The sequence below is a fragment of the Xyrauchen texanus genome, chromosome 42 (assembly GCF_025860055.1).
Source record: "Xyrauchen texanus isolate HMW12.3.18 chromosome 42, RBS_HiC_50CHRs, whole genome shotgun sequence".
In the NCBI taxonomy this organism is placed as follows: Eukaryota; Metazoa; Chordata; class Actinopteri; order Cypriniformes; family Catostomidae; genus Xyrauchen; species Xyrauchen texanus.
This window is the reverse complement of record NC_068317.1, coordinates 23,714,941-23,737,749: the sequence shown is the minus strand read 5'-3', so window position 1 is coordinate 23,737,749 and position 22,809 is coordinate 23,714,941. Positions and strand designations below refer to the sequence as shown.

General features: G+C 40.8%; 1 protein-coding gene across 1 annotated transcript in view; it reads right to left on the bottom strand.

Annotated features, from left to right (window-relative positions):
- The window catches only part of LOC127635078 (SH3 domain-containing kinase-binding protein 1-like), a 67,082-nt gene extending 48,118 nt beyond the window's left edge, over positions 1–18,964 (bottom strand). Inside the window, exon 1 of the mRNA XM_052114854.1 lies at positions 18,640–18,964. Coding sequence (XP_051970814.1) covers positions 18,640–18,643 — 4 coding nt within the window. The 5' untranslated portion in view covers positions 18,644–18,964. The remainder of the gene's footprint in view (positions 1–18,639) is intronic.
- Between the last annotated feature and the right edge of the window lie 3,845 nt (positions 18,965–22,809).

The following is a 22,809-nucleotide window of genomic DNA, read 5'->3' as shown; positions in this document are numbered from 1 at the left end:
CCCACTCGGACTTGGTTCTCGGAACTCAGGCTCTGAGAACGCCGGTAAGCTGGCAGCCATGCCCAGACCTCTGGAACCTCCACGTCTGGTCCCTGGACGGGACGCGGAAGAGCTAGCCAGCTTACCGGCGACCGTTGTGAATACCATCAACCAAGCCAGAGCCCCCTCTACCAGGCACCTTTACACCCTAAAGTGGCGCTTGTTCGCAGATTGGTGTTATTCCCGAGCCGAAGACCCGCAGAGATGCGCGATTAGGTCAGTGCTTCTGTTCCTACAGGAGAGGCTGGACAGGAGGCTGTCCCCGTCCACCCTCAAGGTGTATGTGCCGCTATCGCCGCCCACCACGATCCTGTAGACGGCAAGTCTTTGAGTAAGCACGACCTGATCCTCAGGTTCCTGAGAGGCACCCGGAGGTTGAATCCCTCCCGGCCAGGCCTAGTTCCCTCCTGGGATCTCTCGGTAGTCTTGGCAGGACTCCAGAGACCTCCCTTCGAGCCGCTCGAATCAGTTGGACTCAGGGCCCTCTCTCTTAAGACGGCCCTGCTGATTGTGCTCGCCTCCATTAAGAGGGTCGGGGACCTGCAAGCGTTCTCTGTCAGCGACACTTGCCTGGAGTTCGGTCCGGCGGATACGTCTGTGATCCTAAGACCGCGACCGGGTTATGTGCCCAAGGTTCCTACCACACCATTCCGAGATCAGGTAGTGAACCTGCGGAGGAGGCAGACCCAGCCCTTTCGTTGCTGTGTCCAGTGCGCGCCCTGCGCATTTACCTGGACCGCACACAGAGCACCAGACGCTCTGAGCAGCTCTTTGTCTGCTTTGGGGGACGGCAGAAAGGGAATGCCGTTTCCAAACAGAGGCTCGCCCACTGGGTTGTCGATGCCATCACACTGGCTTATCACACCCAGGCCGTGCCCCTACCCTTACGGGTCCGAGCTCACTCAACAAGGGGTGTTGCGTCCTCGTGGGCACTGGCCAAGGGCACCTCCCTAGCAGATATCTGTAGAGCCGCGGGTTGGGCAACACCCAACACCTTCACGAGGTTTTACAACCTCCGCGTTGAGTCGGTTGCGTCTCGTGTTTTCTCAGGTCCGAGCCCATAGAACTCGGTAACACGTGAGACCGACCGGCCGGGTGGATCGCTTGCACCCAGCCCTTTTCCTGACGTCAAGGTAAAGTAGTGCGCCTTCTTCCCAGGGCGCCCCACTCCGAGTCGGGCCCCTGGTCGATTCCTCCCCAGCCCTCCGGGTCCGCGGTTCAGCAGAGGAACTCGCCGACCCAAGCCACTGCGGGTACCCTGATGGCCACCCCGTACTGGTATAGGGGCTCCACAGGTAAAATAAGAAGGCCTCCTGTTCGGACTCCCCCTGTGTGTAATTCCACGGTTCTGTCCCCTTACGAGCGGACCCCTGTGTCTCCCTTAGGCAGTTACAGCTGCCTCGGTCGCCGTGCTGTAGCAACTCCCCCCTTTCAAGGCTGGATCTACCACCGCACCATACTTTCCACACGAGCCCTAAGACGGCTGTGTGACGTGTCTACCACTTTTCCTCCCCAAGATAAAGGGCAGGTGTGGTCTCCGCAGGGTCTGGGTAAGACCACCTTCCCCATATGCGTGTAAGGGCCCCAGCCGTGATTGCTCTATGTGAGAAACATAGAGAGAAAAGAGGCCCAGCCAGGCTGGCCCGTTCCCATGTTGGGAAACATCGCCTTGTTCCCCTCCCAGGGTAACTAGAAGGACTCCGATGTTCTTATGGGGCATTGGGGAAGGGTACGTGCAGCCAGGTACAGACGATGCGTGGCACTGGATGAAATCCCTGCCCGCCTCTGTATCGGCGGTCCACGTACAAGGTTCAGCGCATGGCAAGATTGGAATGGGTCCCCTAGTGTCGCTTCTCCGACACAACTTGGAGAGAGCGACAGAAGGGGAACGTTTGGTTACGTATGTAACCTCCGTTCCTCGAGGGAGGGAACGACTACGTTGTGTCTTTCCTCCGCCATGTCACTGAACCGAGCCACTGTTGTGGCCGGACCATTTCCGGCTCCTCAGAAAAATCCTGAATGAACTCCCGTATTTGCGCCGCTTAAATACCCGTATGTCCGGGGGTGGGATATGCAAATACCGACTGCCAACTCCCATTGGCCCTTTTCAATAAGATCAGAGGAGAATATCGGCGCTCAAGAGAGACCCCTAGTGTCGCTTCTCCGACACAACGTGTCGTTCCCTCCCTCGGGGAACGGAGGTTACATACGTAACCAAACGTTTTTTGTCATTTGAGAAAAACTAGCAAATAGATCATTAATAAATAAATCGCCGATGTATTTTAAGCCTTTTTTATGCCAGATCTTAAATGCACTATCCACCATCGAGGGAGCAAACAAATGATTAGCTGCAATTGGGCTGAGAAGTGAAAAAATCTGAAGTCCAAAATTCTTCCTAAATTGGGTCCAGATTCGAAGAGAGTGCTTAATCACAGGAAAACCATTAGGAATAGCAGAGGAGAGTGGGAGTGCGGCGCATAAGAGGGCAGATAGAGACAATGGGCTAATAGCTGGACTCCATTGTTACCCAGACTGGGGCTGAGTCGTCGAGGTGAAAATGCACCCAATACACTAAAGAATGAATATTAGCAGCCCAGTAGTAGTATTGGAAATTAGAGAGGGCCATTCCACCTGTTTGTTTGGGTCTTTGAAGAAAAGCTTTCCGTAACCGAGGGTGTTTACCATTCCAAATATAATTTATCAAGAGTCAAGGGCCTGAAAAAAGGATTTGTGGAGAAAAATGGGAAGACATTGGAAAAGATATAGGAACTTTGGGAGAAGTGTCATTTTAATTGAATTTATCCTACCTATAAGAGAAAAAGACAGAGGAGACCACTTCGATAATATTTGCTTCGGCTGATCCAATAATTTGAGGAAGTTCGATTTAAATAGGTTTTTAAAATTCCTGGTAAAACATACCCCAAGGTAACTCAGATGATCTGTCACCACCTTAAGTGGGAAAGCAGTATACTTGAGTTTAAGTGCTTCTGTATTAATCGGAAAGAGTTCACTCTTACTCAAGTTAAGTTTATAGCCTGAAAATTGACTAAAGACTTCTAACACAGAAAGTGCCTCCGGTAGAGAGGTGGCTGGCTTTGAGACAAACAAAAGTAAGTCATCAGTGTATAAAGATACCTTATGCTCGATTCCTCCTCTCCATATCCCCTGTATTCGTTCGTTTCCGCGGATGGCAATTGCAAGAGGTTGGATTGCAATAGCAAAAAGGAGTGGGCTCAAAGGGCAACCCTGCCGGGTCCCACAATGTAAATCAAAACTACTCGAGTAACGGCTGTTTGTTAATACTGAGGCAGAAGGGCATGCATATAAAAGTTTAACCCAAGAAATGAAAACAGGACCCAAACCAAATTTTTCAAGGGTAAAAAATAAGTAATTCCATTCCACTCTATCAAATGCTTTTTCAGCATCCATAGAAGCAAGGCATTCTGATACAGTATTCTTGGGGGAATATAAAATGTTAATTAACCGACGGACATTTGCTCTGAATAGCAAACCCCAAAAGACCCTTACTAGTCTCACAACAAACATTCCAGGCTTTACTTCGCGATCTGTGCTAGCTCCCACATAGATCTTGTACAATTCACCCTATAGCAGCCTAGTAACATAATGAACAATTATATATATATATATATATATATATATATATATATATATATATATATATATATATACCCAGCAAACAATCAGAATGACGACAAATCTAACAGAAATAGTCATCCAGCATATTCAGATACCAACGGAAGAAGCCGTGAATTATTCAAGCTGTCAAAATGATAAACAAAACAAACAAAAATTGTCACGCTCATCCAGCCGATTTCAAATACTAATAACCAATAAAAGCGTGAATTAGGCAGACAGTCAAAATGACAATAATAATAATAATTAAATTGTCACATTCATCCAGCTAATTTGAAATAAAGATAGAAATAAATAAACAGGTGTGGATTAGACAATGCAGGATACAAAAAAAAAGAAAAGAAAAAGTGTCCCGCTCACCCAGCTGATTTTCTCATTTTAAAGGGCGAGGAAAGAAAGAGAAAAAAGTGTGAGGTAACGTCAGTCTGAGAAATTGGCTGGGGCTAAGAATAGAACATTTGTCCACAGTTGTATACTCACAACCAAACGCATTTACTATGTACTCCCATCCAAAGTAGAGATGAAGCTGGATGCTTCAGAAAGAGACCGCAACCACCTCCTCTCTCCGCTCTGGAGAGTGATGCGCAGCTTCGCAGGGAAGAGGAGCGAGGGTCGGAGACCGCGCAGATAGAGCTCAGCCATAACCCCCTTGTATTCAGCCCGCTGCTTCAAAACTTCTGCGCTGTTTTCCTCATAAAACCGAAGCTTGTGGCCATGGTATTCCAGCTCGCCTTGTTTATGTGCCTCTCTCATTATCAAGTCTTTAATCTGGTAACAGTGAAAGCGAATGATGACAGGACGTGGTCTCTCGCGCGGGCCAGGTTTGGGTGCCAAAGTGCGATGAGATCTGTCCAGCTCCGGGGGAGAAGGGAGAACTTGATCGCCAAAAACCTCGACGAGAAGCTGAGAGAAAAAGGCGGTGGCGCGCACGCCCTCAACTGACTCTGGTAAGCCCACAATACGAACGTTCTGTCTCCGACTTCTCCCCTCCAAATCCGATAGTTTAGACTTCAACGACTTGTTATCTTCCTGCAGTAAGGAGCACGTAGCCTCAAGTTTCTCCAGGCGTCCGCAGACAACTTCCGCGTTCGACTCAAGATCGGTTATACGTTGTCCCTGTCCTGAGACCACAGCCTGGATCTTGTCTAGCTTAGTGTCCATGCTTGCGAACGATGACTTGAACTCGGCGGCTATGGCTGCTCTGTGCTGCTCAAGCAAAGTTGAAATGGATGTAGCCGATAGGCTAACATTAGCGTCACTGCTAACGCTGTCCGAGGACGTCTCTGACTCTGCCAAGTCGCTCTTTGCTTTTTCGTGGGTCTGGGCATTATTCTGAACGTAGTATTGGTGATATCAGCAATATATGTACATCTAATTGATGAAAGTAGGGTTTAAATAGGAAAGATAGAAAAAGTTAGTGGGAGCTAGAAAACGAACACTCCTATTCCATGCTGGGTAACCCGGAAGTCACTGTACTGTATATTTTTAATCGCCTAAAGGCATCATATATTTTATTGGTTACAATATGAAAAAGTAATTACTCCTGAAAAATCTACCTATTTGCTTACCTGACTGTCCAAGAGAATTGGCAATTTTTCTTCAACTCTTCTCTTTCTCCACCCAGTTGTGGTACAGTTCAGAGGAAACATAAAATAGGCACTGGTGCTCCTGCCAATGTTCCAATAATTTTTCCTCCATTTCTTCACTCCAATTAGAGTTTCTTGATACTGGAGCCATGCTAGTTAATGTTCTGTTGCAGGTACATCAGGATTCCTCCCACTGAACCTTCCCGTGCCCCGTTTCTTGCTCTCTCTCATTGGCTGTAGATCAACGCTGCAGTTGTATTCAGTCAAAACTAATTTCACATTGCGTGATTAGTCGCAGACAGGTCCCCAGATATTTAAAATGCTAGATATCTCACTGATATCGGCGATACGTCGGCGCTTCTCTCAAAGATCACGTCTTTGATAATTCATACATTGTGTTCATCGCTCATGGGAGCAAGCTCCGATATGCCTATGATTTCGGGTTTTTGAAAATCGGGCCTAAAATCGTTTAGTGTAAACTCTGCATTAACCGACCTACACACAACAAATATCTTCACAAATAACACTACAAAATCAGACAAAAACATAAAACAACGAAGCAGGGCTTTTGTCTACTGTTTATACTTATCTTTCTCCTTTAGGCAAGCATCACTATTACTATTGATTATATTTTGGGTTTTGAACAAACAAACTCCTAACTTTGCTTTGATGTGTAACTAATCCTGTGTTGTTTTCGTTACAGCATGATACCTCAAATCGTGCTGTTTGTTGAAGTGAGGTGTGCTATTACTTTTCTAAGTTATTAGACTAATAATTTTCACAGATGATAAAATAGATGAAAAAAAAAATTCATTAGACTTACAGTATAGGGCCTTTCCACTGGCGGTACTAAAGCCTGTTTTAGCTACTTTTCCCCAGGTTTAGTGCTTTTCGTCCCTTTCACACCAAAGGAACTATAGTTCCTCATAGCCATTTATGCTCGTTTTGAGGACAACAACACCGCCCTCGCGGAGAGAGCACTCACGGCTGAAGCTACAGAGGTTGGTTCACTCTCCGTCTCTGTTGCAGATGTAAACCGATCCTTCCGACGGGTGAACATCCGTAAAGCCGCGAATCCAGACGGCATTCCGGGTCGCGTCATCAGAACGTGCGCGAACCAACTGGCTGGTGTTTTTACGGACATTTTCAACCTGTCCTTCTCCCTGTCTGTAGTCCCCACATGCTTTAAAACATCAACCATTGTGCCTGTACCGAAGCAAGACAAAATCACTTGCTTAAATGACTGCCGTCCTGTTGCTCTGACCCCCATCATCAGCAAATGCTTTGAGAGGTTAATCAGAGGTTACATCTGCTCTGTTCTGCCCCCCTCTTTGGACCCATTGCAGTTTGTCTACCGCAACAACCGCTCCACTGATGATGCCATTGCATCTACACTGCACACTGCTCTCTCCCACCTGGAGAAAAGGAACACATATGTGAGAATGCTGTTTGTAGACTACAGCTCAGCATTCAACACCATAGTGTCCTCCAAGCTTGATGAGAAACTCCGGAATCTGGGCTTAAACAGCTCGCTGTGCAGCTGGATCCTGGACTTCCTGTCAGGCAGTCGTCAGGTGGCTAGAATGGGCAGCAACAGCTCCTCATCACTGACCCTCAACACTGGAGCCCCGCAGGGCTGTGTTCTCAGCCCACTCCTGTATTCACTATACACACATGACTGTGTGGCAACACATGGCTCCAATGCCATCATTAAGTTTGCTGATGATACGTCAGTGGTAGGTCTGATCACTGACAATGATGAAACAGCCTACAGAGAGGAGGTGCACACTCTGACACGCTGGTGTCAGGAGCACAACCTCTCCCTCAACGTCAGTAAAACCAAGGAGCTTGTAGTGGACTTCAGGAAGAAAGACAGAGAACACAGCCCCATCACCATTAATGGAGCACCGGCGGAGACAGTCAGCAGTTTCAAGTTCCTTGGTGTCCACATTACTGAGGAACTCACATGGTCCGTCCACACTGAGGCCGTTGTGAAGAAGGCTCACCAGTGCCTCTTCTTCCTGAGACGGCTGAGGAAGTTTGGAATGAACCAGCACATCCTCACACTGTTCTACACCAGCACCGTAGAGAGCATCCTGACTGGCTGCATCACCGCCTGGTACGGCAATAGCACCGCCCACAACCGCAAAGACCTGCAAAGGGTGGTGCGAACTGCCAGAAACATCATCGGAGGTGAGCTTCCCTCCCTCCAGGATATCTATAACTAAAGGTGTGTGAAAAAAGCTCGGAGGATCATCAGAGACTCCAGCCACCCGAGTCATGGGCTGCTCTCACTGCTACCATCAGGCAGGCGGTATCGCAGCATCAGGACCCGCACCAGACGACTACATGAGAGTTTCTTCCCCCAAGCAATCAGACTTTTGAACACTTGATCTCTCACGATCAACAATCAGCACTGCATTTTATTAATCATCATCTTGTACCACACACTGGACTGTCAAATATATTATCCCCAATTCAACGACTGACTGTATATATATTTGTATATACCCTTACCCATATTTTTTATTTTTATTGTATGTGTATTCTACATTGTGTGTATTGTTTACTGTACATTGTATATTGTGTTGTATGTGTACATTTGTTATGTAAATTGTGTTGTTTATTGTAATTGGTACTGCTATGTTATTAGGAACTGCACACAAGACTTTCACCTACTGTTGCACTTGTGTACACAGTAGTGTGACAATAAAGTGATTTGATTTGATTTGATTGATTGATTGATCTTGGGGTCTACTGTAAATACAAATTAAACATGGAAATAAAGTTTTAGGATTCTGCAGTTGCGATTCACAGAAAAAGGCTAAATAGTTGAGCGGCTTGTGATGCGTGAATATTTTGCGGAAAACTTAATATAAATAAAATAGCCTGCTCCTCTCTCGCTATTGCTTGTGTGCTAGTGATTACTCCTCTGCATGATTTTGAAAAATGTATGACATAATATAAGAAATATTTAAGATTCCAGACAATTTCGGGATCAGTAATCAAATAAGCAAATTTGTGACATTGTTACACATTTTGTACCAAAGGACAGTCTTTCTTTCATTAAAGTACTTCCACAAGATGCTCTGTGAAAATTCATCATGTCAGCACATCTATTGACCAGGAAAAAAAAAAAATGGCACTCCATGTCAAAAAGGTTGCCGACCCCTGTTGTAAAAGATTGTGTTGATAAATAATTGTATAGTGCATTTTCAACATGTTGTCTGCTGAGTTCAGCATGCACAGCGTGTGAAAAGAGTTTCATTCATCCAAGAACAATGTTTAAACCATTAACTTATAAGACAGCTGCATACATTTTCCGATGCCATCAAAATTAGTATAAAACAGCCCTAAACAAACAAAAGTGTAGCTCAGATCCTGGCTCCCTACCTCATTGTTGTTGACTTTGTTGTTGTTTCTATTGAAATGCAAATGCAAATAATTTCAGAATAAAAATACTTTTGATACTGGATGACATCACTTCGATGGTACTTTATGAATGCAAATGCATCAGGGGAAAAGTCTCCTTGGATGTTCCGTTCCTTGTAAGATTTCTCATCTAGAAAGTTACTGTGATGAGGAGGAGGGTGGGGCTGAGCCGTGACTACGCACACCCGGCCCCCAAAAGGCTAATCAGCTGAGGAGAGGGATAAATGCGGCGGAACGCAGCAGTTCAGGAGTGAGAAAGCCACATGCAGCTGCCATGTGTCTGTTTATTTTGTGTGTCTTTTTGTTTAAGTTCTTATTAAATATTATTTTGACTGTTCAGCCGGTTCCGGCCTCCTCCTTTCCCAACCTAAACCTTGTTACAGTTACTAAGGGAAAAGTACCAGGACTGTAGGTGGGAAAGGGCCTTACTGTAATTTGGAGAAGGAACCTGAACCAGATCTAGGGAAAAGAATATCTTTGAGATTTGGGATTGGACTTTATGACTAGGGGCAATAAGCAACCACCCACAACTAGGGATGTGCATGAGTAATCAAGTACTCGCGCACCAGCTAGGTGATTATTAAAACGGAGTGTCTGTTTACTTGCTTAAATAAGTCAGGGCCTTATTTAAAGGATCCGGTAATGATACCGGAAGTGCTCCCAGGCCAGTAGCCTGGGTTAATTCCTTTGTTATTGTTTACATACTTGAAATGGTATACAAAAACAATAGAAGCCAATGGAGAGGCCCCACCTTGATAGAAAAACAAATGCCTGTATGCGTGTGTGTTTATTGTCCTGGTCAACCATCTGATTCCGATGTCATTTGATTCCTCATTTTATGTTCTTGTTAAGCTCTGCAACCTATCTCATGCTGGTTTGGCTGATCCACATGTGTGCATCCAAAAACATTATTGTTCAAAACTGGCATCATTGCATGCTAGCCATATCCACTGCCACCTATAAATACTTCTCTTCTTAAAGAGCTCTTTAAGTCTTTGCATCTTGAGCTGATTCACACTGTATGTGAAGTGTTTGTCTGCATTAGAGAGCCTCAGTGAAACCGTGTGATGCACTTTTGATGCCTGCATCTCTTTCTCTCTGAGCTCTCTTATGCATTAAACATCAACACGCTTGATCTATAATACCCACTGAATTTACATATGCCTGATCCATTACCCCAGCAGTCATCCAAGAATTATTTCTATAATCCACTGGACTGTTTGCCAAGCCTAAAAATCTCCAAAGCCTACGAGTTCTTCCAAGTTAAATCTAAAGTTCACCCAAAAAAATTCTACATGTCATTCTGTAATTATTCACCGTCACAGCTGTCTCCTTATATTAAGCTGGGATAGGAGAAAGTGTAAAGAAAAGTTAAGAAATATGTTAATAAGCTATTGATAGATTATTCCTAGCTTTGATCCATAACAGGATCAATAATGTTCCAGCATTGTATGAACAACCTTCTTGGGTAAGGATGTGACTGAACTAAACTAAAATCCCTCATTGTATTCTAGCCTGTGGGACCTTGTGACTTAAAGTAGGTTTTAATTGGTAATGTTTCAATTAATTTCCTCATACTGAGTCAGGCTTACTGCCTCTCCTTCACATAGTCCCTAAAGGTTAATCAAATCTAAAGTATTAGATTGCATTCAATTAAACTAGATGGACTTGAATTAAATTAATTACATTGGCAAAAGTATTTTGATTGAGAGTGAGACTCAGGGCAGAGCTCATGCTGCCCAAGTCTGACTTCTAGAGCATTAGGTGTGAAAGGCTCAAACTGACTCCCAACAAGATGCAACACTTGTTAGTATGAGATATGAAAACAGCAGATAACAACTTTATGCCACTTTGAACTAGTACACACCTTAGAAATGACAAAAATAACAGTATAAGGCCTGTTTCACACCACATGTCAAAACAGTGCATCAGAGAAGCAACAGTGTAAGAACTGCAGGACTGCGTTACGCTTTCAAAATAACAGAATTCATGCTACGTAACAGAGCTGCGTCTCTAAAAGAAAAATAAAGTTGTTTCAGGGTTTCTATATAGGGCTTTATTTTTGCGCCAATGCAAAGTGCAAGTGGGTGTGGGTGGGAGTGTTTGCGTGCACTGCAATATGCTGATAACTACCAAAAATCAACGCATTCAAATAAATTCAAAACATGGCTTATATCTTTATTAAGGGAGATCAATGGAAAGGAGCAGGCGAGAACCGGCTTGACAATATGAATAATAGTTTAATGAAGAAATAAACCAAAAGACAAAAACACACACATAGGACGGACAGCTGCCCGTAAACGTTCTCTCTGTCGCACCATCGTCCGCAGTCAGCTTGATAAGGGACCGAGTATGTAGAATCACGAACCGGCCCGCCCTATGCCCTGTCACAGTCTTACATTTTAAAATGTGTAAAATGCCATTGAGGACTTCAATTAACACTTCTGAGTTGACACAAACGAAACGTTGAATCAGTGTTAAAAAACTAATAGATTGAAAGAACTCATTCGCTTAAATGAATCAGCCCACCCTTTCCAACATTATCTTTTTATCTTCCCTATGTCATGAAAACTATTTCATAGAATTGGGGTACTCGAGTTCGTACTCGGACTCGAGTCTGTGCCATGAGTCCAATTTAAATGGACTTGGACTTGTCACGGACTCGGATGCATTTTCAATCGGACTTGACTCGGACTCAAGCCTTTGGGACTTTGAGTCCAGCCAAGTCCATAGCATTTTATTTGTGATGCAAAGTACAAAATAAATACATAAAAATAATGAAACAGAAATAAATGGACACTCTGTCTGCAAGCAGTTGTAGCACCCCCTGATGTCGTAGATGTAGCCACAATTTGTTTCACCATGTTGAGCAAACACACCTGCAGAGCAGCATACTCAGTCAACCAATATGCTTGAATGTTACTACAGAGACTACTGTATAACATCGATTACCAAGGTGGCTGGCACAACGAACACATAAAGACAGGTTTGTAGCCAATGTACTAGAAGCTACTAGGCAGTTTCACACGGCATGGGACTTGACAACTGGTAAAATCACATGCAGCATTTGTGCAGCCAAGACGGTGCTCGCATCATGGTCCTTGGCCATAAACAACAGATAAACAGCACCTATTTATTGTTTATTTATTTTAAGAGCATTGACTAGCTGCTTAAAATATGTTATTTTACAGCTTTTCCAAAATAAAATGCACAATGAAATATTAAGTTATTTTGGACAGTGAAATATTTTGTTTATAATTTAATTCTAGATTGGTTGACCAGATGTCCTGGTTTATTACACAGGACAATACCGGTTTTTGGTTGGGTCACTGATTTTTTTTCTTCTTAAATTAAATCTCCTCATCGACCTGCTCACTATTGTCTCTGGTATCATTTGCAGAGAATAAAATCAATTTTGATTTGATGATACATTCATTCTAGTCTTCAGCAAATCAGCTGAAATGTATCTGTTACCATGGCAATGACGTCACGCGCTTAGCGCTCTGTGTCTTCAAGTCAGTCATGAAACTTCTCAGTGAGTGCTAATACCTTCATTTTCCAAACCAGTCGGCAGAGAGACAAAATATAAATCTCGGTATATATTATTTCTTTAGATAGGGATCATTTTAGATAAAACTAAATTGAAAGGACAAATTGAAAGTGAAATAGAAATAAAAACAAAATTAAAATTCGAAATAATAATAACTATGTTTGAATTGAGGGGAAAAAGCAACAAATAACTGAAATGTCAACAGAATGCAATAAGAAGTGTATTGAAGGACAGTTTTGTATATGCTTTCATTCTGAAACCACTTTAAAGTTTGTTCAGCAGGAAACTAATCATAAACTACAAAGGTGTTTTTGTTACATTTATATTGACAATTGTGTTTTCTTAGATGTGAAATTTAAAATAAGCTTAAAATATTGACGTTGAGTTTACGGTTACAATTTGAATTCAGATTCACGAACAGGCTCATTCGGACTCGGCCTGTTATGACTCGGTCTTGTCTTGAGTCAGACTCTGCCCCCTTTTGGACTCAAACTTGATTGTTTAAAAACTCGGACTTGACTTGGACTCGACTAATGTGGCCTCAAACCCAACACAACTATTGCATGCACTAAGGGTGTTGATCCACTAAACATTGGGATGAAGTGCTTATTAGTGTCTGCCAGTGGGAGGCCATTCATTCCTTGACCGTCTGGACTCCTTGCTGAGTTAATGGTTCCAGCAACGGACAAAAAGAATCCAACATGACAGAAAAATTTTTTCTGTCACCTCTTGCGCTCTCTTCAAGTGACCAATGAACTACTTCTTTTTCTTCTACTTTCACAAGGTAAAGTTACTCCATGAATCACATACTAAATCACTCCATTACAATAGTTAATGCTCATGCGGTACTCCTGTTGTTATTCCTGTGAGCTCCACGTGACAGGAAATTAGAGAGAGTGATGGTGAGTCGGCATGCTTGTGATCCCTTCACCATTCTTAATCGGCAAGTATGTCATACCTCTGACTGAAGAGTGCTAGATCTCAGCAAAACAGTCTGCATGCGTGACATCCTCGAAAAAAAAAATCAAGTTGTTTTGTGTCTGCTAGTGAAACTCCGGCTTATGCTGATAGTCATGCACAAACATAAACATCCTAATTCATCTATTCAACCTTCTTCAGAAAAGAAGAACACATGCTTATAGTCTTGCAGAGCCTAATTGAAGAAAAAGGGGAAAATCCTTTTAAATGCATGACCACATGTGGCTCTATGAATCCTGGGTTCCTGAATCCTTTCAGCTAATCCACTGATTATATGGGTTACAGTTGGGTCACATTGAGAATGACAGAGATCCTTATGAATGATTGATGCAAGACATAAAGTGACATACCCATAAGTTTAAAAATTGTTGCTGTCATAAATGTATGACAAACACTCTTGGTTTGTTGAAATGCTCAAGTTCAAAGTCTAAGCATACTCTGTTTAAACTACCTGTTAAAGTTACTGCTCCAAAGTGAGACAATGTATTAAGTCAAGAAGGTGTTTTTGTCTACAAAGCATGTGTTTTTTTTACAGCCTAGTGCAGATATGATGACATCCTGCAAAGTTTCATTATTTCTTAACTACATGATTCAAGAGCCAAATATGTTCCAGTGATTTTAATAAACCTTTAATAATTAACTTACAAAAGCTCTTTAAACAAATGTTTTTTACTGAGTATGATGAATACATCCACATCTATTGCACAATTTCGTGTGAAACATGACACTAACTACTGTATAGTTGATTTTCCAAGATAAGTTAGAACATGCGGCCATCATATTTATGAATAAGCTTTACAATACTGTATGCATTATAACATATCTAGTACTGCATGAGATGACAGAGACATTTAGTTGAACATTTTCAAGACCCCATGAAATCAAATTAAGCATTTTGTGGCTTTCAGTCCATGTTGCTTTGAGTTTATCAATATGTTAGCATCCTAGAAGTAGACAAAATCAATTTTTAGCAGAAATTGACATTTAAAATGTAGTCTTTCTCTTCCTGGAAAACAGATAAAAAATATTGCTGACTCATCTTGCACTCACTCATTTTGTCAAATGAAATGCTCTCTACACTGAAAACCCTGTTGTATCTACTCAACGGATTGAGTAAACTCTACACCTCAATTATATTGAGTAATGGAGTCTCCAAAACGTATGTAGGGCACAATGGGGTTAAAGGCACCCCTTAAGGAAATTTAGCTCTTTTCTGGTCACAAAATGTATCAACGTAAAAAAAAAAAATTATAATAATAATATATATATTTTTATAAAATTTTATTGAATATTGATGGAGAAATGTATGTGAAAAGAAATGACAACATAAGGTTGTTTCGACTAAAATTCAGTTTTTAAATAAAGGTGGTGAGGGACCCTTTTACTCCATGCTTGGGACAATAGTTAAATGGCACAATTTGCCAACTAATACAAATAATTTTGAGACAGCGAGATAATTTTTTTGAGTAACAAATTAACTATTTCTGAAAAAGTAAACCATTTCCTGTTAATATCAAACACATTTGTCATTTTATTACATCTTATGTATTCTATAATCTCTATTAAGATTGGATGAGTCAATGTGAGTCCAACTTGAAAATTTTTCAAAACAAATCTATTTGTCCCACTTAATAAAAACAATGAGTTTAATAGGGCGCATGCCATGAACTTCGTCACCCGGAGAGCGAGGTCGGTCGCAGAGCGCAGTTCCTGCATTAGCCCTGGGTCGGTGCTACCCTTTTGAAAATCTTTGTGCGCCTTGGCCTGGTGGACCTGCAGGATGGCCATGGCATGCAGGGAGGAGGCGGCCTGACCCATAGTAAGCCTTCACCACTAGGGATGAAGAAAACTTACAAGCTTAGGAAGGGAGCCTTGGTTGGTTCGTCCAGGTGGCTGCGCCCTACGGGCATAAATGCACCGCAACAGCGCGCTCTACATGGGGAAGCTCGACATATCCCCTAGATGCTAAGTATAATTCGGCCTTTAGAATTGCTTACACCACCTAAAAATACCTAATTACGAATCATGTTCATGGTTGTGCCATAAAATTAAGGTTGTAGGCTTTATTATTTGTAAAAGAGCCCTATGATTTGTCTCACCCCTGCTTCCTGTTTCAATAGGAAATACATCAACACAGGAAAGAGACCTCTCCTCGGGAGGCCGGTCTCTACTTGCTGGCATCTTAACGGGTCCAGTAGTGAGTTGCGAGTTAGATGCATCGCCAGACCCGCACCCCTGGCACGAGTTAGATGCAATGCCGGGGATTAAAGCATGCATCGAGTGAAGCCGGCGCCACAAGTGCTTCGGACCAGAAACATTTCACAGTTTATTTGACGTATTGTATGTCCTTATATCATAAACTTAACCAAATTTTTTGGAGATTTCGGTCATTCCCCATTCAAGAAGATAGGAACTGCACTGTCGTGACGCTTGTTTACATCGAAAATAGCAGCCCAAACTGCCCAAGATCATTCCAAAAATGGCCGCCAAGTGGATTGACTTACCTTGAAAAAAGAGACTTTGTTGAAAGGATCGGGAAATACATTTGGACCGTTCTAATTCATTTATTTTTGTTTACATTTTTAAAATGGTCTATAAAATTGGTTCCTCAACACTATTCCCACTGGCAATAAAAGCTGCTTCACTATATGAGGAACTCTTTGTAATACACACAAACTTTGACTATTTCCCCTCTACCAAAAGGGCAATGAATGAGCATGATACAGCAGGCATGGTTATAATAAGACCTGAGTATAGTGTAAGGCTATGATAAGTGCAAATACATATGGGCTTAATTGAAGAAATAGTTAATCCATAAATAAGAATGATGTCATAATTTTCACATTCTCATGTTGTTACAAACCCATATTACTTTTTTTCTTCTGTGGAAATCAAAAAGAGACGTTAGGCAGTATGTTAGTCTCGGTCACCATCTTATTTTCCATACAATGAAAATGAATGGTGACTGAAACTGGCATTCTGCTAAACATCTCTTTTTGCGTTCCATGAATTGGGTTTGGAAACAACAGGAGATTGAATAAATGACAGAATTTTCTTTTTTGGGTGAACTTTTCTTTTCCTTGAACTTGTATGATAATTCACACTTTTTACTAGCCAGTTCAAGTAGCACACAGATAAAACGTTGAGGAATGTCATAAGAATTCTGAAATCATGGGTGGGTCATGTTTACTAGTTTGAAAATTGTATACATTTTTTGGCTTGGCCTTCTAAGCAGATTCCATCACAAAATCCAACAAAACATTACTAAATATTTCTTAGATTGATGTCTTGGTGAGTGTATTATGAGAAACTGCAGATTTAAAGTAACAAAGTATTTATTCTAAACATTAATGTTGATTGGCAAATGGAAGCGTTCTGATTTTTCCAACCTTTATAATTTAGTGCAGAGCTTGGTTCATTTGCCATCAATTGATTTTTAAATCATATCAGTCCTGATATTTGTGCTATTGATGTGTTTGTACACACAGAAGGTGTATGTTTAAATTGAGCAAGCCATTTCCTAACAAACACTCAAGCTAGGTTAGCACACTAATGGCATTATTCACTAAAGAATGTAAGCGTTGGTATGTGATGCGTGGTGTGCTCCAAACCTTGATCATGCTGATTAAATTTTGAACACGTATGTGTGTTGATCTAAATGCTTTGATGATCCATGGCAAAAGATCAGAGAGACATATGCCCTTGTGAGTGTCTCACACTGGTGTCTTATCAAAGCAAACCCCTTGTTTATGAGCTCATTGAACAGAATGGCTGTAAAGAGGATAGTACATCTGTTTCATCGGTGTGAAATGTCATTTCCAATAAGAAGTTGCTTTTAGTTTGTTGTTAAGGTATATCAAAACTGGTGCTCCTTCAGTACAAAATACTTCAATGCTATGCCCTTTGATAGGTTCATCTTTAATCTTTTACTCAAAAATTAAAATTCCCTCAACATTTACATATTTGACAATAGCCCAGACACTCCAAAAAGAAAATTCTATCATTTACTCACACTCATGACATCCCTGCTGTGTATGACTTTCTTTCTTTCTTTCTTTTTTTAAAAGAATATCTCAGCTCTGTAGGTCCAAAACTACAATTTAAATCATATAAAGGCAGCATAAAAGACTCCAAAGTCCTTTTTTCCCAATAAATCTCCACTTTCACTTTTGTTTTTCTTTTGTATTTTGGCAACTAACATTCTTCATGCATATTGCCACCTATTGGGCAGGGAGGATAATTTACAGTAAAATAGGACTCAATATTGACCTGTTTCTCACCTACACCCAGGGGCGAAAATGTAATCAAAATGTTGTGGGGGGGGGGTCCTGACCCCCCCGACCCCCCGCGATTTCGCCTATGCCTACACCTATTATTTTGCTTCAGAAGAAATTGATTCAACCACTGGAAACGTATGGATTACTTTTATGCTGCCTTTATGTCCATTTTGGAGTTCATCTTTGATTCATCATTTCTGGCCACCATTCACTTGCATTGAATAACAGAGGTTTTTTTTGTTGTTGTTGTTGAACTATCCCTTTAATACAAGGTGAACAGCTCATACTTATCTTTCACACATCACAGATGACTGTGCAATTCAGCATGACTCATTTCAAAGTTATATGGTAGGCCTATACATCAAAAATGTTGCCTGTCATTTTGTTTTGTGGATTAAATTTAATGTAGGCTATACGTAAATACAAAACCACTAACACAGCTACTCTTATTTTTTTTTAATTATATGTTAAAAATTGTTTTGACCACATATCCCATGAGCGTTAAAACAGGCCTTCTGTTTAAAAAAATCAAACATACCAACAAACTAAATATTTCATAAATATATATCTACAGAATCACATAATGAAGATGAAACTATTTAAAATCCTTTATTTTGCAGAAACTACACTGCGCAGCTTGTGGTGTTCAGAACTAATCAGTAGACCTGTAAACGAATCCTAACAGTGACACTTACCTTTAAGATAGATAAAATGCTTTGAACAGAAATGCATTGTTACGTCATTAATACAATAATATGCAAAAGCGCGTTCCGCCGCATCTTCGTGAAACAGTGTACAACTGTGTAAAAGCAAATCTGTGAAGAGAAACATAACGGACAGCTGGAGGAGGAGAGCAGGAAACCTCAGAAATGAAATTCAGCCTTTAACTCTTCATGATCTCTGAGGCAGCAACGGAGGGAAGAAATATGCAAACGTGTCCACATATTGATACGATCAGCTTTATCTTCTAACACTGTCATAAATGTGTAATTAATTAAAGTGTGACTGAAGCACGCGTCATGCAGACGATATGATTTTATCATCTGTTTCATAAATGTTTTAAATCTCACATCAACTACTGGCTTCCAAATGCATTGTCTTTAAGCAAACCTATTGTACTCACCCATTTATGTACTTGTTCACGCGGCGTGTTGGTCTAGGAGGTTGATATTTTCGATGTTGAGAAAAAGATAGAAATCCGCTACTTTAAAGAGATACAACCCCCTGGGACTCAGTCCTGTCGGAAATACTGCAAATAATCACTCAGAAAGGAGGAGGAACGTGGCTTTTAAGCATATTTCGTACGGAATATTCGGCCCCTCGTTAAAAAGTGCAAAAAGGGCAGGGGCAACCATGGAGATTTGGGAAAAGGTGATGTTGATGTTGCCCCGGCCGTAAGGCGCAGCTTCTCTGTTACAGTTTTGCCTCCGTCGCTTTAGGAACTACAGTTTTGCCTACCGTCACTGCGCTCAGTGGCGCTCTTAAACCGAAAGTTCTCGCGAGAACTGGATGGATCTGCTGTAGTCTCCGAGACATAAAACGGGATTTTCTATTGAATTAGCCTGCTAAACCGCTAAATTAGCCAAAGGTTAATTGTTCCCCGTCACAATAATACGTCATTGTAAGGGCATATGGACTGGCTTAAGGCTGTGGTCTGCTTAATACTGGTCATGATAGAACTTAAAGGAACAGTTCACCCAAAATATTTAATTCTCTCATCATTTTCTCACCCTCAGGCCAAACCCATGTATGATTTGCTTTCTTCTACAGAACACAAATGAAGAATTTTAGAAGAATATCTCAGCTCTGTTGGTCCATTCATTGCAAATGAACAGTGGTCAGAACTTTGAAGCTCAAAAAAGCACATAAAGACTCCTGTGCTCACTGTGACACGGGTGAGGTCGAGACAGAGACACTCCTTCACTTTGAGAAATTTACAGAGCTGAGAGAGAGATACCTCCACAAACCCTCAAACCTCATGCCACAGTTTTCCAGTTTGGCAGAAACCGATCAGATGCTGGTGTTACTGGGGAGGACCATCATGCATCAGTTGCAGCTAAATTCAGTTTTGAGCTGCACACCCTCAGAAAACAATCACTGCCTTAATGTACTTCATTCACAGTACCTTTATTCTTATGTTTATAATGTCGTGTTAAATGCATATTTTATTTTATATTGTATATATTGTTATTATAGTTTTTTATTTTATTTGATTCATTACCTGGCACCTTATTTTAATTCTATCTTATCATTATTATTTGTCTTGTCATTATCTGTTTTGTGTATTAATGCTTTGGCAATATTGTATGTAAACACATTCATGCCAATAAAGTACTTTAAATTGAAATTGAAAATTGACTCCAGTGGTTAATTCAATGTCTGCAGAAGCGATCAATATTTAAGTCCCTTTTCACTATAAATGCCCACTTTCACATTCTTCTTTTGTTTTTGGTAATTCACGTTCTTCATGCATATTGCCCCATACTGGGCAGGGATAAGAATTTCTAGCAAAAAAGGACTTCAAAATTGACCTGTTTCTCACCCACACCTATCATGTCTCTTCTGAAGATATGGATTAAAAAAGTCCTATAAAAGAGTGCTATGGATTACTTTTATGGTGGCTATATTTGCATAAAAATTTTGGCACCACATTTACTTGCATTGTATGGACCTACAGAGCTGAAATATTCTTCTAAAAATCATAAATTGTGATCTGCAGAAGAAAGAAAGTCATACACATCTGGTGTTGCGGCCCTTGGCTCCTTAATAATGGCAGAGAGTCTCTAACTAGTGCAATAATTTTTTATTCTTCCAAAATCAGCGTGAGCACCGTGAAAACTAAAAGTAAACACAAATAGCTGGTTAATGAACCTTTGGACACAAATTCACAAGAAAAATCCTCACCTCATTTACAGTACATCAAGAAGCATTTGTACATGTGCAATGCAAATCAAATGACCTTTAAAGTTATTTAAAAATAACAACCAAAGACAATAATTTGCTCACTTAACACATACACTTTCCTGGTACAAGATAAACAACAAAACAATTTCCAATAACAGTCAAAATAGACATTTTACATCTTTGACGCTTTTATACATGGAGCCAAATGATACACACCTCGCTCCGCTCACCAAGGGTGCAAATTTTAGATTTGCTGCTTTTCAGAATTAGCCGCTAGCTTGAAGGTCTCTGAACTAAAACAGCACACAAATGTGTGGATATAAGACAAAGCAAACTTCACCAAAAACACCATGAAAAACGAAAATACATCAACTAATTAATATTGTAAAGTGAACAGCACCAGGATTTCACAACCTGAGTCAATTTACATGTCCCTGATATTCTGAGATGACAGAAGTCAGGCATGTGCAAATCGAATGATCAGGTATACAGGTTCCTGGGCTCACAGCCTCAAACCCGGTCACATGAATTACCTGACTGAGAATGCACTACCTCTAGCGGCCTCCAGTGGCCACTTACATCTGGGATGGCATGAGGGTGAGTAAATGATGACAGAATTTTCATTTTTGGGTAACCTGTCCCTTTAACCCTTAGAGTTCCAGGATATCAGAATTGCAACATTTCGTTAAAAGCAATTTAATAATAAGCATACCTATTTGTTTGTTTATTTGTTTATTAAAAGACTATAAAAAAAAAACTAAATATAACAGTAGCTGACACTTAAACTGTATAGAAACAACAGTTTTGGTGGTGAAAAACTGCATATTGAAATTCACAGCTGGCTAAGGTCATGCAAAATTCTGACAAAAGAAAAGTATGCTTATAAGTATAGATTTTTATAATCAGTGGCTTTTTAAAAACAGCTCTCAAGGAGGGGAAAAAATGTAAATACAGCATTAATGCCAATGCTTGGATCTCTGAGGGTTAGTATTATAGATAATCCGAAAATACAGCATAGCACTCTAAAAATAAACCCTAAATTACTGTTGTTAAATAAATCCAAATCCCCATTACTGTAACTAGATTTTGACCTGTGAACGTATCTGTTGTACTGTTTCTATAGTCACTGCCGCCCCCCTATGGCCAGTTTACAATAAAACTAGCAGTGCTCCTTTGACAACATTTGGGTCATGCCTCATTATATCCAAATATAAAGTAATGGTTCATAAAATATGATTACCTGAATTACTTCGAAATGTTTAGAATAATGTCAAAAGTGTTCAGATTTTAAATTCTGAAGGGATTCTTGATATCTTAAAAAGTGTTGCCATGGCAACATATTGAATGTTATTATTCCTATTTATGTATACAGTATTCACATTTCTGAGGTACTTGGCATGCTTGAATTTTCATGAAATGTTGCATACACATCAGTGTTGTCAGCCATATAGCCTGGGAAAAAGTTAACACATGGGCGTGGCTGGGGAGCTCTGTAGCACCACCTTTTGACAAAAGTTGTGGGGTCAGTTTCATCTACGGTCACCAAACTTGCTACATATATTGTTCTCATCAAGCCGGACAACTTAAAAAATGACAGTCATTAGCTCCACCCAACAGGAAGTCAGCCATTTTGTATTGCTGACTTATTGTATTTGAATATGCATTTTTTGAAAACTGCAGGCCCTGAACTTTTGAATACTCCTCCTTTGGGACTCCTTTGGTGTGATTGTCACCAAAGTTAGGGAATATTATGCCAAGACATTGAAGATGCAAACTTACGAACAGATTTTTGATATATTGAACGGAGTTGCCATGGTGAGGCAATAAATTAAGAGCAAAAATGTGAAACAGGAAGTTCCTTATATCTTCTGTGTGCATTGAATGATTTTGATAAAAATTCAGTTTGGTAATGGGAGCTGATCATTTTTATGCGGCTATTATGGGTCATGGTCATAGTGCCACCAACTGGCAGCAGGATGTAAATCAATTTTAACCGTCTTTGAAATAGCCCTCTTGTGTTTACATGAATTGCTTCAAAATTCTTTTGAATAATTTCAAGACAATGCTGATGTAAAATTGTAAAGGAATATTTGATATCTTAAATACTGTTGCCATTCCAATGCATTCATTGTAAATATAAATTTCTTCCTATATTTGCGTGTTTTTGAGGCACTTGGCATGCTTCAAATTTCATGTAAATTTGCAAACGAGTCATTGGCTATGGGCTCTGTAGTACCCCCATTTTCACCTACGGTCACCAAAATTACAAAAACAAAGATAGTTCTCTTCAAGCCAGACAACTTCATAATTATAGTCATTAGGTCAGCCCAACAGGTAGTCAGCCTTTTGCAATCTCTGAACTTCTAAATACTTCTCCTAAGTGATTCAT